The sequence below is a fragment of the Vicugna pacos genome, chromosome 8, assembly GCF_048564905.1.
Source record: "Vicugna pacos chromosome 8, VicPac4, whole genome shotgun sequence".
Lineage (NCBI taxonomy): Eukaryota > Metazoa > Chordata > Mammalia > Artiodactyla > Camelidae > Vicugna > Vicugna pacos.
Genome location: NC_132994.1, coordinates 70,631,547 through 70,644,945, shown reverse-complemented (window position 1 = coordinate 70,644,945; position 13,399 = coordinate 70,631,547). Strand labels below are relative to the sequence as shown.

Sequence of the window (13,399 nt, the reverse complement as noted above, 5' to 3'; positions counted from 1 at the left end):
AATGCCGGGTTTCCCCTTCTTTCCTAAGAGACTGTAATGTGTGCAGGCTCTAGAGGATAAGATGCCACTAAAATTTTCCCAAAGAAACCTCTACCTCACTTGTATGTACAGTCTTACACATGCACTCACGCACGCACGCGCACACACACGCACACTTAAAAAAATGAAGTCAAAGATTCAGAAAAGAGTTTCCACAGGCTGCAGTGGATGATGCTACAAACTCCAAAACAAAACGTACAAACTTCTAATTATAAAATAAATAAGCCCTGGGGATGCAAAGTACAGCACGGCTGTGTTAACACTGCTGTATTATATATTTGAAAGGTGCTAAGAGAGTGGTTCTTAAAAGTTCTCATCACAAGAAGAGCCTTTTGTAACCACGCGTGGCGATGAATGGTAGGTAACTAGACTTACTGTGACCACTTTGCCGACTGTACAAATACCGAGCTGTTCTGTTGTACACCTGAAACTAACACAATGCTACACACCAAATCTATCTCAATTTCGAAAGAATGAAGAAAGAAACCTCTAGCTATTGAAGGAATCAGGATAGTCTTGCCCCTGAGAGGGAAGGCGTCTCCATCCCTGGGAGACCTGCACAGGGTCCTGGGGCCCTACTGGAAACAGGAGGCCGCCCCCATGGGAGACTCTCCACAAAGGACACCTGCAATGGGGCCAGGAACGCATGTGGGCCAACAAAGATTCCTGGGTGAGTTAGCATTCAAAGACACTTTGGGAGGAGCACGCTGACTCCTGCAGGACCCTCCCAACCTCTCCCCTCCTCTCAGTGTGGAAAATAGTTCAAACTTAGAAAGTAGAAGAGCGAGCGTTCGCAACATGGATGCTCCTAGAGAATGTCATTCTAAGTGAAGTAAGCCAGAAAGAGAAAGAAAAATACCATATGAGATCGCTCATATGCGGAATCTAAAAAACAAAAACAAACAAACAAACAAAAACAAAGCATAAATACAGGACAGAAATAGACTCATGGACAGAGAATACAGACTTGTGGTTACCAGGGGGTGGAGGGTGGGAAGGGATAGACTGGGATTTCAAAATTGTAGAATAGATAAACAAGATTACACTGTATAGCACAGGGAAATATACACAAAATGTTATGATAAATCACAGAGAAAAAAATGTGACAATGAGTGTGTATATGTCCATGAATGACTGAAAAATTGTGCTGAACACTGGAATTTGACACAACACTGTAAAATGATTATGAATCAATAAAAAAATGTAAAAAAAAAAAAAAGAAAGTAGAGGAGCGAGCGTTCACGGGAGCCCAGGGACCACAGTGGTGGCTGCCGTCGTGGATACACTTTTATCTCCTATTGACCGTGGCGTCTGACATCTTAAAAAGCCTTTCTGGCTGGGGAGAGACCGCCCCTCCTGGGGCTAAGCCGACTCTCAGACGCAGCCAGAGCCTGTAATGTGCAAACTCACCAATCTGGGGCCTCACCTCCTCTTTCTGGCTGGCACGCCCTGGAGACGATGTTCCCTGGCCGATGAATCCTTCCAAGACCAGGTACCACCCAACTAGAGCCCATCTGTAGAGCCCAAAGCCCCCCAAATTACCCAAGCTAGCCCATCCTACATTATCTACCTTGCCCTGCCTTTCCTATGGAAACCCCAATAAAGGCCATGGCCTTAGCGTGCTGCTGCCTTCTGGCCACCCTGGGGGTTTCCATGGGGCCCCACGTGGCACGCCTCCTGTCTTGAGGATTGAGTATGATAACCTTGTTTTTCCTGAGCCTCCATTCTGTCTCCTCTTGTGGCTGCACCTGACTGATCATCTCATCAAATACAAAACACGGCTGAAAGCTGCTGAGATCAGCTGGTCAGACTGGGAGGCTGATGGAGCTGAAGTCAGGGACCAGATTCCAAGCACAGAAGCTCCCTCCTGCTGCCCTACAGCTCAGGGCAGTGCCCGCCCCCCACCACATGGGATTCTGGGGCTCCGTGAGGGGTGGGAAGGCTGGCTGGGAAGACTTCCCTCCAGGCAGCAGGACAGCCGGACATCCCTCCCACCCCGGTGGAGCGGGGGCTGCCTTACCCAGCAGGGCCGGGTTGTCCAGCAGCACCCTTCCCTTGTCTGCAGACTCCTCGGTGTAGACGTCCCCGACCAGCAGCAGCCTGATGGCCTCCTGCTTCGCCCCGTCGAAGAAGTTGGACTGGATAGTGCGAGACACGGACCGGGCCCCATCCTTCAGCTTCCCCACCTGCCACGGGTCGGATGATAGGCCGTGAGAGGGGCCCGCGCAGACCCCCGACCCTGCCCCTCAGCCGGCCCCTACCTTGGCCTTGCCTTCCAGGGCCCGGCTGCCTGTGAACATCTTGCTCAGACTGTGCCCGTTCAGAGACCACATTGCCTTGAAGGACTCCACGAAGCGGTCGGCAATGGGCTTGGAATTCAGTCCGAGGCTCTCAAGCTGCAGATGGAGGACCTGGGAGAGAAGAGACAGTTGTCACCGACTTCTCACCTGGAAGCTGCCCCACTGTTGCCTAGGGGACACCAGCAAGTGCCATCCCCATGAGTTCCCCACTCAGCATGTTGCTGTGGGTTAGTCTGCGGCCTCCAGAGGACAAGGCTTCACAGCAGAGAACGGGGCTTCCCGCCACCACTAACCCAAATTTATCTACCCATCACCCAGCCCTCCTCTGAATCCCTTACTCCTCCCCTCCTCCTCCACTACCGGAGGGCCGGACAGCAAGGGGTGGGCTGCAGGCGGCGCTGACCCCACCCTTCCTCCCAGTGGTGAGCCAGGAGAGGTCACCCAGGCAGTGGGCCACAGAGACAAATGCAGGTCTCCCGCTCAGGCTGCAAACCCAGCCTCACTCTGCCTTCATCCAACGGAATACTCACAACAATCATACATACAACCACCGTTTCTCAGGGTGGCACCCTTGGGCCACCACGGCTGGGATGCATTTCAGAGAGTGTGAGGAGGTGTGCGTGTGACAGGTCAAAGGCACACTGCAGCTCCCACAGGCCAGCCACCCAGGGAGACCTCACTCTACATGCCGGGCACATTCCTGCCCCCCTGCCCTCACACTTAGAAAGTTAGCCCAGTGATGCCTCCCGCATCTTGCCAACGAGGGCGCTCAGCCCAGCCTGTCCCCCTGGAAAAACACAGGACAGAACACGGATGGTCCGAGACACAGACCTCGAGGGCGATGAAGCTCTGCACCGCGTTGGTTCGGTCCAGGCAGTCCAGACAGTTCATCCGCAAAGTGCCTTTCTGCAAACTTAGGGAAACGAGAAACGCCAACGGTTACAAATTCTGCTGGAAGGAGCAGTCGTCCCCCAAGGAAATCTGTCCCAAGAGACAACCCCTCTCCTCCTCCCTGGTAGCCCACCTGCCACCTAGAGCCCAACGCCCCCCCCCCCCCGCCCAGAGCGCTGGAATTATGTAGACGAGCTGATCCTAAGCTGTTTGCCCAGGCCTGTCTGTTCCACAGAACCCCAGTGGGGGCTCAATGGTGCACATCGCGGTGGGGGGGCCCCAGCCCTGCTACGGGTAGGCCGACCCCCAGAGCACGCTCTCAGCAGCCTGCACACCCGGGGTGCTATAAATACAGTCAGTTCCCCTTGCTCACCATACTTATGCTCTAGAAAGTTGTCCATGAACTATTAGTGAATCAAACTGTTAGCAAAGTAACAAAAGCCAAGTCACTACTCCTGGAGGAACACTGGGGCAGGGCCTGTGGTCACATATTTGCATCAGCTAATCAATCTGTAACCTTGTTCTGTGGGTGTTTCTGTCAAAAGATACCTAATATATATTGTTGATTCGTTCACAATGACACCCCAACCTTCAGCCCTGGAACTCGTGCTTAAGCGAAGATTCTCTTAAGGCGTGTCACGGCCTTCTCAGGCTTAGGACCGCTTAGCGGGCGTCCCGAATTTCCCACCACTCTGAGCATGTCTATGAATGATGGCGAACACTCCAAGAGTACTGCTTCTGGGGTTACAAATAAACCTTAGCAATCGGGCAAATCTGCAAATACGGAATCTGGGAATAGTGAGGGTCCACTGCATTGATCTGAGGAAGCTCGACTTCTTTCTCCTCCACTCTGAGTAAGGAAGCCACATCCCATTTTCCTTGGGCAATCGGGTTTATGCCAGCTGCCCCCCCTCCCCCGGCTTTCATCACAGTTTGGATGATAAGGTATATGGTCACCCTGACTCCACAGTTTAACCTAGTCCCGTCAGCACATTTATTTTGCCAGAAAACCATGATTTATCATCTACTCAGAATTCAAAAGCATGTCTGACTGTAGGAAGGGAAAGGAGAAGGCTGGAACCCAAGTGCCCAACGTCACTGGCCTGCAGCCCTGGAAACTCCAAGCAGAGGAGGGCATGCGCCCAGGAGAGCCCCCGCCGGCTCACCCAGCACAGGGACAAGACGCAGGTGAGACTCACCGTGGACTTACATTCTCGCCCTTGGTGAACACGTCAAAGTCATCCCAGTGCAGCTTCAGCTGGGGCCTCAGCAGGTTCTCCAATTTCTCTAGCTTCCCACCTTTGGCAAACTGATGGAAGTCAAAGTTTATCATAGGTGTGTCGCCAGCATGGCAGGAAGCCCAGAGCAGCTTCTGAAAGGGGAAGGGAGAAGGTGGCAGGGCATCTGAACAGCTTACCACATCACCCGACAGAGCACAGCATTTAGCTTGAAGGCTTAGGGGCGACTAGGCTGTTCACCAGCCCTGACCTGAAAAGGGCAGCACAGAACAAAGGCCCTGGGGACAAAACCATAAAGGAGGTCTTGCCTGCAGAAGGGCAGAAGGACAACCTTGGACAAAAGACAGCCAGAGCGAGTGTGGCTCCCTGGGGCAGCCCAGGGTCCCTGCACTGACATCACCTCCCACAGGGCTCTCTGGAGGGCGCTGATGGGGGAAGGACCGCTCTGTTCTGCAGGCACCCAAGCACCAAGGCACATCAGGTACAGGGCAGCGCAGCTCATAATCCAGCTCCTGTTGCCCTGGTAACCAGCCCCATCCTGACAAGCCAAGCCTCCGGGAGGGTGTGCTCAGAGGCAGCCAAGTGCCCCCGCGGGTCCTCTGGACCACCCCATGATGAGAGGTGCAGCCCAGTGGAAGCCCAGGGTTGGGGAGACAGGCCCAGGAACAGCATGAGAGCTGGAGTGAGGGTGGGGCCAGAGCTGGGGAAGCACAGCAAGTGGGTGCCAGTGGGGCATGGTGCCCCGGCAGAGGCCTCCCTTCCACACAAGGAACCTCAGCCGGCAACTCCTCAGCACTCTCAGCAGACAGCCCTGCGGCAAAGGGCGAAGCCCTGCTTTCCCAGGGCTCCCCGCCTCCATCCCCGACCCACGCCCCCTGCGTGGCTTCAGGTCAGATTTGTCCAGCATTTGCCCAGCCTAATGACTCTGAAGGGCTAGAAGGACTTCAGACCGCCAGGTCCCTACGACTCAGAGGGGCCGTCCATCCACCATGCGCTAGAATGCGCATCAGGGCACAGCGACGCCTCAGAAAGGTCTTGCTGTGAAGGAGGAGTCAGCCCAGCTGGGAAGTGCACTTGGTGGCTGTACATTATGGAGCAAGTGCCTTGACTCCTTGTGGCCTGAAAACCCGGGGGTCACAGCCCAGCTGCTGGTACTTGGACCTGGGGGTGGCAGAGTGAGCCCTCTCCGTGTGACACCCCATTCGGGACCACAACCCTGGTCTCCTCCAGGTGGTGTCGCCTCTTACCTCCCATCTGCCCCCGACCCCGGGACATGGGCCTGCGGTCATCTCCCACCCAGGGGTTCACCAGCTGATGAGGGGGATGCTTAGGACCCCCTCTCCCCAAAATCAAGGCATAAAGGGGAAAGATTCTTAAGGTTTCTTTCTTCTGTCTTCTTCCTTAAAATAAGCTGCCAACACTGCTGCCAAGATGGGTGGGAGGGGAGACGGTTCTTGAGCTTGTTGCCAATAGCAACAAACCAAACAGGAAAAGCAGGTCTGGCCAAATGAAACTGGCCACCAGAAAGTCTCAGCTCCAAGCACATGGCTTTCCTAAGCAGAGGGAAATGAGCACTCAGCAGGATTCAGCTTCCACCAGGACCATGAGAACACGCTTCCTGTGAAGCGATGTCTGACTTCAGACTCTCTCCATAAGGGGCTTCCTTGAGCTCTGAACAACCAGAGGGATTTTTCCCATTCAGTGGGGCATGTGAGCAGCTGGGAAAGGACGGTGGAGGCTCACAGCCCACAGCTCATCCTGCAGCTTTGCCCACAGCCGACTGACCCACCCAGGACCACTGGGAACAGGGAGAGACGCAGGCCAGCAAGGTGGGCAGAGCCTCTGCTCGCTGCTTCCTCCCCTGCCCAGGGTGTCTCCCTGCACTGCCCCTGAACAGAGCTGGGAGCCCACAGAAAGCTGGGCACAGGGAGCAGCTTTCAGAGGCAGTCCACAAGGATGGAGGACTTGAAGGCTCCAAGATAGCAGGAGGAAATCACATAAGATTGCTTGCTTTAGACAGAGCAGAGGCTCTGAAGAGTCACTGAGGCACAAACGCCCTGTGGGGGTTTGTGTGAACTTGTCAGGAGGTGACGGCAAGTAGCGGGGCCAGACCAGCGAGGGAAGAGGGCCTCTGGCTCCCTGAGCTGGTCAGGGACACACGGGGTGAAGCCCAAACAAATGTGTGCACGTGCATGCACGTGTGTGTGTGTGTGTGTGTGTGTGTGTGTGTGTGTGTGTGTGTGTGTGTGTGTGTGTGTGTGTGTGTGTGTGTGTGTGTGTGTGTGTGTCTCGATGTGTCTGCCTGAGAGAGCTAGGGGGGAGGCCGGCCGGCCCGAGTCCTCCATGCCCCAGTGGGGAGCGCTGCAGGAAATGCAGCTGGAGACGGGGGATGTCTTGTTCTCATTTTGAGCTAATTCTCCCAATCACTGCTTCACAAAAATTGAACTTCATTTATCAGGAGCCCAAATCACCTAATGCTGAAGCTCTGATGGAAAAAACCTCCCCAAACACGGTGAGAGCAGTGCCGTCATTTCCAGTCCCCGCCCTCAGCAGGGTCCCTGGGTTCCCTCATGCCCTGCCTTGGCCCAGGGACGGTGGGGGGTGGTAGAGGGGTAGGGGGTGGGGGGTAGGAGGGTGAACCCGGTTACCTTGAAGGCTCTGTTGAGCACCTCCTCTCCGCCTCTGCTCCCCAGCAGGTTCACAACCACTTGCTTTCCATACTGCTCCTTCAGAAGCACCATATGCCTGCAACAGAGCAGGGCAGCACCGTGACGCCATGTCCACAGGACACACACGGACACGCCGCCCAATGCCCACTCCCCCACCTCCAAGGGGACCTTCTGAGCACTGTAGGTTCAGGATGAGCTGTTTCCCACAAAAGGCACATCGGACTTCTAAACGCACTGTAGTACGAGACACACGGTACGCCAGGCTTTCTATAAAGTTCCCCATTAAATCCAGAACAGCCGGCCTGGCCTTTCACTAACAGAGCCTTATAAATGTGATGTGCGTATCTCTGAAGTTAATCTGTTTCACTTGGTACCTTCTCAAAACTAGAAAAGCTGGTAGGAGAGCCATCCTCCTCGGTGCCTAATTTTTTCATCTAAGTGCTACATATGATGTTTAACCTAAGCAAGAAGGTATAATGAAATTGTAGTCTTAAGGAAAATTACTTGTCTACCAGAGACGATTTTTAAATACACATATTGAAACAGGAGGGAGAGACTCAAGCTGATACTTCTCTTTTATCGCCAGCTTTTGAAAAGTAACTTTATAATTTTAATAACATGAGAAATATTTCAATATAGTTTTAAAAAATAGTAAAAAGACACAATGCAAAAAGCAAATGCAGAATTAATTTAACAGTAAGAACTTTATGCCTAAAACTAGGGAAAAAAATGACTGGAAGATAACACATCACAATGTTAAAGTGGTAGAACTCGATGTGATTTAATCTTCTTTTCTTCTTTAAACGTTTCTCTATTTTCCAAATTTCTACAATAACGTGTTTCTTTTATAAATGGAATTTTTAAAAGTTAATTATCACATAAGAACCATTTTTAGCCTGATAAGAGAAGAAAGGCTCCCTTACTAACTCGAAGGAACAGCACTGTGTAGGAGAACATTGATCTGAAGTGGGCAGTTTATATTCCTCTGCAGACAGCCGAAGGTGAGGAGGAGAAGGAGGAGGAATTCTCCCAGGGCCATGCTGCTGGCAGCCCTGCCTTGTCTGCAGCCCTTCCCCTGATCGATGCAGGGCTTGATCAGATCTGTGACATCAGGGTCCCTGCACAAGCTGGCAGGCTGCGCACCGTCCCTGGAGCTGTGCAACGTGGCAGCCCCTGGGGAAGGTGCTGGAAGAAACAGAACATGCCTCGCCTGGTCCCTTGGGGTTCTTTTGGTTCCTGAAGAAGGTGCATCCTGGCCTGCGGTCTGATACAAGGAGACAGAGCAGGCTCTGCTCAGGTGGGGAGTCAGAGCCGCCCAGAACTGAGTCGTGCCCTGTTTGTAATATGCTAATTAGGGGGTCACGGTTGGGCTGGCGTTCCCAGTCTTAAGGTCAATAAGAAAACTGCAAGCGAAGTTAAAGCCCAAAGGTAGCTTCGGACAGAATCATTAAAATACTTAAAAAATGGCTTTGAGAACTTTTTATATCCATTAAGTTTTTAAATTAGTATTTAGAGTGAAAAACAAATATTTTAAGAAGCTATTAGCTGTCTCAAGTACAAATGACTAATAGTTCAGGTTGGCAGTGGCTTTTCTTAAGTAAGTTGTAAAGCAGTAAGTGTACTGTGATCCAATTTGTGTTTTAGGTCTGTTTGTTTGTTTGTGTATTTATTTATTTATTTTTTGCTGGAGGTACTGGGGATTGAACCCAGGACCTTGTGCATGCTAAGCATGCACTCTACCACTGAACTGTACCCTCCCCCCTAATTTGTATTTTAAATATGAACTATGTATAAGCCAGAATTTTTTCTGGAATGATACTGCTGTATAAAAAACTAACAGTGGAAATTGGGAGTAAGGGTATGTCCACTTGTTCCTTTACACATTCCTATACTGTGACTTTTTAAGGCCTATGAATATATTGCTTTAAAAATAAAAACAAACCAGCATACAAATATCCTATAGTTTAGATGATCCCTTATTAGCCAGGACAAATAGATAAAGCTTCACTGCAGAAGGAACTGATGAGATAAAATAATTGCAAAGTGTTACCTGAACATTTATTAGTGAACCTTCAGGGAAACCTGAGAGCAAGTAAAAATTCCATTTTGTAAACTGCTTTTCTGCATAAAGAACCAAAGTAAAAGGCAGATTTAGAGTCCAGATTTGGGGCACCCCCCTTTCCAGCTGCACCCTGTCCCTGGCGCTGCTGTCTGATGTGAGGAAGGACAACAGCCTTGGGCCGATGCCGGACCACCCTACCTGTCGAAAGCAGGGGCGTTGGCTTCCAGGCCTCTGTTGAGTCTCAGATGATGGGAGCCAACCTAAATAAGAGAGAAACAACACTGGCGATCCATCCCTCCCTGCGAACCCAGGACATGATGGTCTTCCCACTGGTCCTCGCACTGCCAGCCAGGCCACCTGCAGCAGCCCCTCAGCCCCTCCGTGGCCCACTCACAGCTCAAGTCAGCCAGGCCCTGAACCTAGGTCCCTGAGTCTGGCTCTGCTGCAGCCCAATCCTCACTGCAGGATGGACCACGCCAGCTGGAATTCCTCCAAAGACAGAGACAAACTTCAGGGGAGACCATGGGGCCCATGTCGAAGCCACAAACCTTTCCATGGTGCAGAGGTGTGGCTAAGCCAACTGGGAGAGAGAAACTGCTCCCAGCCTCTTCTGCAACCCCAGGGACCTTGACTGCCCCCAAATCTGAATTATCATAACTACCTGCAAAGGAATTTGCCTTATTGTTAAGAACTACTTACTTAATACTGGAAGTTTAAAAAACAAACATAAAACTATGTGTTGGTATTGCAGCCAGTTTGAGGGGGGCTCTCTCTGGACACATCTGGGACAATCTGAGCAACGAATGATACAAGGACAGTAGTGGATTATAACCTGTTGAATAAAACAGGAATCCATGCGTCTATACAGATGAGAGCTGGCTGGATGGGTGGACGGGTGGATGAATGGATGGATGGGTGGGCAGGTGAATGGGCAGATGGTTAGCTGGGTAGCTGTACAGCTGGGTGGGGGGGGTGGGAAGGAGAGAGGGCTCTTCCTCACAGTGGAATCCCAACTGATAAATACGGAGGGAGTGGTGAGAAATCATCATCTTATACCCGTCACGGTAAAGAGCTGTTTAGCAAAAATCATCCATTGACCATAAATTTCTTTTTTAAAAATATTTCAAAGTCACTTTTATTAAGAGTTTCATCATTATAACTTAAAAACATGAAATATTAAAGTGAAAACGTGACCCAGTACAAAGCATGAAGTCAAACTCGGGTCATCTGGTTCCAAGCCCGTTTGGAGAGGTGGGGAGAAAAGCAAAGATATTTAAGAAATACACAACTCTCAGGTTCTATGTGAAGGAACCCTTCCAAAGACTTCAAATCACATAATCTGTTGCATTGACCATAAATCTTCAGGGAAAGTTTGAGAAGGAGTAGGATACTTGCATGGTCTCAAAGTGTCTCCCATAAATTGCTTATGAGTTGAAAAGGAAAACAGACTAAGTTTAAGTGGAGAAACTGAAGAACCCCTTGCCCAGGTGATCAAAATTGGCATCACTCATGAAGGGCAGGGGGACACCGTGGGCTTCCAGGTAGGAAAGGCCATCGGAGAAGGACGTGGTCGCTCAGCATGCTGGCCAGGGATCCGTACCCTGAGCCCGATTGTAATGAAACACCAGGAAACTCCCAAATGAGGAACATTTGGTTTACAGAAAAAGAAGGCCTATATTCTCCAAAAATGTCAATGTCAGACAGGAAGGCGGAGGAACCGGTCCAGATTAAAGGAGACTGGAAGTGTGATGGCTAAATGCAGGATGTGATCCTGGCGTGGATTCTGGACTGAAGGGGAGAAGGAGTCATGATGGACATTAATCATGGAGACAATAAATCCAGAGTCTGGACTGCACATCAGATTAAAGTACTGGGTCCACGTTCCACTTCCTGACCCTGGACCTACCCGTGGTGAGGTAAGAGAACATGTTTGCTCTTCGGAAAAATGTCCCGAAACATTAAGAAGTAAAGAGATACAATGTATGCAACCTGTTCTAAATTGGTTCAGAAATAAATAACAGCATATGCGTATGTGGCAAGAAGCTGACGTTTAGTGAATCTGCGTAAACCACGTACGGGAGCACTTTCCGCTGTTCTTACAACTTTTCTGTAGGTCTGGAATCACTTCAAGATAAAAAGTTTCTTAAAACATACTGCTTAATTTTGCTTGGTCCTGAAGGGTGTAAAAGTGGTGTCTTTGGATCCATCCACATCCTCAGACGGAGCCATTGCTGAATACGTGCGGAGTGTTCTTTCATAGCTCCTACCATGGTGGGTGACGCGTCCGCTCCTCTTCATACTTGAGGAAAGAACCCATCTGGGAAACTAGTCTCTCAGCAACAGATTTGGAATTAGGTTTGTCCACAGAAATGACTCTACAAATAAAATCTACAGATAAAGTCTCAGATTCCTTTTGGTCCTAAGAAACCTGGGTCACCAAGGAAATGAGTCTGCAAAACAAGGCATCTAAAATCAGGCATCTCGCTGTTAACCAGGGGGAGAGCCTAACACAGGCTCAACCAGAACGGCTCTATTTTGCGTGTACTCTGCCCTCCTTTCCTGGTGACCCCCGACTCCTGGCTGATGGGATGCCAGATGCCTAATCCCCAAAACCTTCACAGCCCCTGAGTTCGACACCCAGGCTCTTGTCTTTGTTCTGAGCCTACCAGGAAGGTGCTGGTGGAAAGCAGGTCCATGCTCCTCTCAGCCACCTTCTGAGGGACCCCTGAGGATGAAAACCCGGGGAGGGGGCTGCCTGCTCTGTGTCGGTCTGTCTGTCACCATAAGACATCCCCCAGCCTCAGGGATAAGCCGTGGCTGCTTTTAGGCTTGCTCCATGGGAACAAGTAAGAAGAGAATCAGAAAACAAAGTTCAGAGCTCAGGAGCCTGGTTTTTCGTTGTGACAAGTTCTATCCCCAGACGTCACCTCCCTGAGTCATAACCCAAAGTTTCCTCTTCTAAACGGGTGGAAAGTGTAGTCACAGATGACTGGACTCAGGAGTGTCCCATCTCTGCCTCTAAACTGCCCATTGTAAACATCACCTAAGTCCCATTACAAACTGCACACCCAGTCCCAGCCTGAGTGAGTGAGCCTGACACCTCGGGTCTCCGCAGCACTGGGAAGACGGGAAGGGATAGGAGAGCCCGAATTCCCTGCCCTGGACGATTACCACCAATCGCGGTCACCGCAGAAAACCCACAAACACACCTACATGTTTCTAACAAGCCAGCACAAGTGCAAGTTAATTTGATGGAGAGTGTGCCCTTTGTCCTGAGAACAAGCAGCCACCAGGGTGAGACGCCACAGGCCCTCGACTGCATCAGCAGGACTCAGGGAAGGTGGGGACCAGAGAGGATGCAGCAGCCCACAGTAGGAGAGGACACAGCCCAGACCCAGGGCAGAGCACCGCCCTGGTCGTGCCTCCAGCTTGTCTCCCTCACCCCAGATTTTCCTGGTGGTCAGGGCGAGGAAGGACCCCTATAGGCCTGCTCCCATCCCCCACAGTAGTTAGTCCAAAGTCACTGCTGAGGACAAACACTGAGACATCAAGGGTGCCACCTACAGTGAAGGACCAGCGCAGTAAAGGGGTAGAAAGGATCCCTGACGCTAACAGTTCTCCAAGTGTGGTCCCTGGACCGGCAGCATCAGCGTCCCTTGAGAGCGTGTTAGAAATGCAGATGTGGGCCCACCCTGGGCCTCCTGAATGTAAGTCTCTTGGGGTGGGACCAGGATTCTGTGTTCTAACAAGCCCCCAGGTCATTCCCGCAAGTGCACGCACACACACACACTCCACACTGAAGCTTGGGAAGTGCTGGTTTCTACTTATCTTCCTCGTTCCCTTTTTGCTCAAAGTTGGGGTGCCTGTGAGGGAAGAAGGCAGCAGGACAGGAGCGGCCCTGGGGGCGGCACCCACACCGCACACAGGGCACTCGGTGACCAGGCCCAGGCTGCCCCCAGCTGCATCCCCCTCACCTCTTAAGGTGGACGGGGCTGTGGGCAGGAGGGGGCCTGGGCTGCTCTCTGGGAGGGCATCCTCCCTCCATCACCCTTTGGTCCCGTGGCCTCAGGCCTCGCATCCGGCCTCCCCACCCGGGCCCTGCCTCCGCCTCTGCCCGCCTCTGACACGGACCCGAATCGCTCCTCTCGGTGTCACCTAGTCCTGAGGGCACTGTGTGTCACAGCCTCAAGGAAGCTTCAT

General features: G+C 51.6%; 1 protein-coding gene and 1 long non-coding RNA gene across 5 annotated transcripts in view; one reads left to right on the top strand and one right to left on the bottom strand.

Moving 5' to 3' along the window:
• SYNJ2 (synaptojanin 2) overlaps positions 1-13,399 on the bottom strand; it is an 87,532-nt gene that overhangs the window by 23,249 nt on the left and 50,884 nt on the right. For 3 of the 4 annotated variants that reach the window (XM_072966115.1, XM_072966116.1, XM_031679843.2), the window contains exons 6-11: positions 9,398-9,459; positions 7,117-7,213; positions 4,430-4,602; positions 3,171-3,252; positions 2,301-2,450; positions 2,060-2,225 (exon numbers count right to left, since the gene is read on the bottom strand). In XM_072966115.1, the coding sequence (XP_072822216.1) occupies positions 2,060-2,225; positions 2,301-2,450; positions 3,171-3,252; positions 4,430-4,602; positions 7,117-7,213; positions 9,398-9,459 (730 nt within the window). The remainder of the gene's footprint in view (positions 1-2,059; positions 2,226-2,300; positions 2,451-3,170; positions 3,253-4,429; positions 4,603-7,116; positions 7,214-9,397; positions 9,460-13,399) is intronic. The other variant, XM_072966114.1, reaches the window with a different exon arrangement.
• On the top strand, positions 5,019-7,489 carry LOC140697779 (uncharacterized). The gene is made up of 3 exons (XR_012075105.1): positions 5,019-5,089; positions 6,927-6,980; positions 7,165-7,489. It is a non-coding gene; the product is annotated as an uncharacterized lncRNA (long non-coding RNA).